We start from the raw sequence: 3011 nt of genomic DNA, 5'->3' as shown, positions 1-3011 counted from the left end.
CCTCCTCCTCCTCTTCCTCGCTGGCCTCCTCCTCTGCAGCCTGGGGCTCCTCCAGGTTCTGTGGTGGCAAATATTCAAAGAGTTCCAGAAACCAAATGATCAGAAATGAGTTTTAAAAGCAAGAAATCATAGTAATTTCTCCTTTAATTCCTAATGTGAAAGCAGAGAATGGATATTCCAGTCACTAACACCAAGTCCATTTCATTTATCCCCTTTTTCCCCTCCCTGACAGCATCCTCCCACACTCCTCCAATCCCCCGCCCTCCTACCTCCATCGGGTTGACTGTGATTGTCAGAGCAGAGTCGTCCCAGGTCACGTCCGCCTCTTTAGCTGTCTCTGCAAGCTTGACCTCCTGCTGGTGGGTCAGGTGGATGCGGTAGATGCCCAGCACCACAACCACCACCAGAGCAGCGATACACATCACAATTACCACGGTGGCAGCACTCGGCACGCCTGAGACGAGAGAGGAGAGTGAGAGGTGAGCGAAATGGAATATGGGCTGATCTTTGGAAAAAGGAGCAGGAAAAAGCAATGTAGTCATCCCAAAGTTGCCTCAATAAAATAAAATTAATATATGTATATATATATACATATATTAATTAGCTAACTGAGAAGTAACCACTTGTACTCACTTATTTAAGTATTTAAGTACGTCTTGGTCGGATGGTAACAATTATTTTGTCGGAACATACGACTTCAACACAAGTACTCCAGTAATGTGGAATGTTGTTCTTGTGAGAAAAAAATCATTATAAAGGAGAGTTTGACTGAAACAACAGAGGCTTATAGTCCTTGAAAAAGAGAAAGCTAAAAAAACCCACTGGATCCTACACATCCCAAAATGCAACTCAATCTCATCTTTCCATTATAGACCATCCCTGCCTACGTCTTTCACACAGCCTTTCCAAGCCCAAGTAATGCTGGGTGTTTTCAGTCAGGCTGTAGATGAATGAATTTTTTTTCTCGTGTTGTTGTAGTTAAGGCCTCTTTTTAACTGTTTTTATGGTTATCTGGTCCCTTGGGTATTGAATGCCTTTTGTGATGGCATATTGATTTTTTTATTTTCTTTCTTATGTTATTGTGCGAGAGGCCTTTATAACCTTAAAGTAAGATGGGCCCTATGTTGATGATTGTGATCTTTAATTACTGTGACAGCCTATTGATTTTTGTATAATGTCATTTTTTGGCAATACTGGCCTGCTTTCATTGTATTTTTGTGACAACACTAATCAATACCTCTTTTTCTAGTCGTGCTAGCAGCATGACTCTAGAGGTGGACACATCAGTCTGTCAGTGTGTTAGTCTGTCCATCACTGTGGGCCAGACTAAAATATCTGAACAGCTGTTGATGGATTGCCATGAGATTTTGTTCAGACATTCATGTCCCCCTCAGGATGAATTGTAATAACTTTGTTGATCCCCTGACTCTCCAATGAGTGCCATTGTCAGGTAAAAACTTTGAGTTGTGGCAGCTGTGGCACAAGAGGTAGAGTGGGTCATTCGCTGATCTCAGGGTTGTCGGTTCCATCTGCAGCTCATCCTGTCCACTTGCCGATGTGTCCTTGGGCAAGATACTGAACACCAAACTGCTCCCGGTGCTCAAGCCAGCACTTTGCATTTAAAATTTCAGTTTGACCAATACTTTGGTTGGATGATATTCCTATCAGCCTCAACTGTACTTTGTGTTTAGCGCTAATTAACAAAAGCTAGCATGCTAACTCACAAAACTAAAATGGTGAACATGGTAAACATTATACCTACGTAACACCAGCATCTTAGCATTGTCATGGTGAGCCAAGCCCTGAGGAACAGCTTTGGGCTGTGAGGCGATTTTGGCGTAGTGGCCACAGTTGGTATTACAGGACATGTGACTCATCACTAGCCCAAAAGACTTTTCTCCATAGCCATTACAATAGTAGTGGCTGTAAAACCATGCATGGGTTTGAGTGTCACAAACGTGGAAGGCACCAGGATTTTATCTCTTCCACTGCTAAGGCAGAGCTTGACTAATACGTGGGGTGCTGAGAAAATAGTCAATTTTCATGACATGAATATTCAACAAGACAGCTATAAGTCTAATACAAGTGACAGGCTAGTATTAGTGACAAGTACAGACACAATTAATAACAACACAATACGTCCAAAATGCAACAACAGCATGAGGTGCATTTATTTGATGGGATTGGGAACATGATTGCTGGTTATTAGCTTTTACATATTTCTTTATTTAACAATACTAAAATGCTTGACTGTGATGTTGCTATAGCACCATTGTGTAGCGATGTGCCTGGTCACAAATACCCTGAAATGGCTCTTTGTATGATCCGAATTGGATCAATTCAGTCCAGTAAAATTTGGAAAAGATTAAGATTTTAAAAGATCTATATCATTTAATTATTTTGTGCCATTTTTGTGAGCGGTTCAGCATGGCAGACTAGGTAGAAGAGACATCTGTCCTCTTCTCTATCTCCCTTATATAGATAAAAACGGCTCATTCTGAAGTAAAGAAAACACAATGATTCTTTTTTTCAGGTGATTGTACACTAATGAAAACATACCTATGAATATTATATAAAATTTCTGCCAATAGACCCTCCTAAATGTTACATACTGTACCTTTAATTGTTTGTAACAAATGAATCCAAATATAATGTTACTACATTAATCCTACCAGAAGTTTTCACCTATTCTGACATCAGTGAAAGAAATGTGCAAGAAAAAACGTGGTAGATTGCTCCCAGATACTTGCTCTGTATTTCAACAAGTGCGATTTTTAAACTTGGCTCAGTGTAACTCACATGGCTGCCGGTGTACAGAAGAAAGCACAATAACTTGCCTCATGTTTAAACTTTTAGTTGAATCTGTGTCCAAGGCCTACGGGATTGCATTCAGACAAGCTAAAAAAAAAAGCAGGAGGGATTTAACTGAGCCGTGTGTAAACTACAGATTGTTCCAAATATATATATATATATATATATATATATATATATAAACTTAAACACATTTAATT

At 39.8% G+C, this 3011-nt stretch overlaps 1 protein-coding gene across 1 annotated transcript in view; it reads right to left on the bottom strand.

Moving 5' to 3' along the window:
- The window catches only part of LOC118341967 (calsyntenin-2-like), a 139961-nt gene that overhangs the window by 195 nt on the left and 136755 nt on the right, over positions 1 to 3011 (bottom strand). Inside the window, exons 16-17 of the mRNA XM_035680391.1 lie at positions 270 to 454; positions 1 to 58 (exon numbers count right to left, since the gene is read on the bottom strand). The exon at positions 1 to 58 is cut by the window's left edge and continues 195 nt beyond it. Of these exons, the coding sequence (XP_035536284.1) occupies positions 1 to 58; positions 270 to 454 (243 nt within the window). The remainder of the gene's footprint in view (positions 59 to 269; positions 455 to 3011) is intronic.

Source organism: Morone saxatilis, unplaced genomic scaffold (genome assembly GCF_004916995.1).
Source record: "Morone saxatilis isolate NCDOM2014 unplaced genomic scaffold, NCSU_SB_2.0 Contig8, whole genome shotgun sequence".
Classification (NCBI taxonomy): Eukaryota; Metazoa; Chordata; class Actinopteri; family Moronidae; genus Morone; species Morone saxatilis.
The sequence above is the reverse complement of the archived record's forward strand: the minus strand, read 5'-3'. Positions and strand labels throughout refer to the sequence as shown.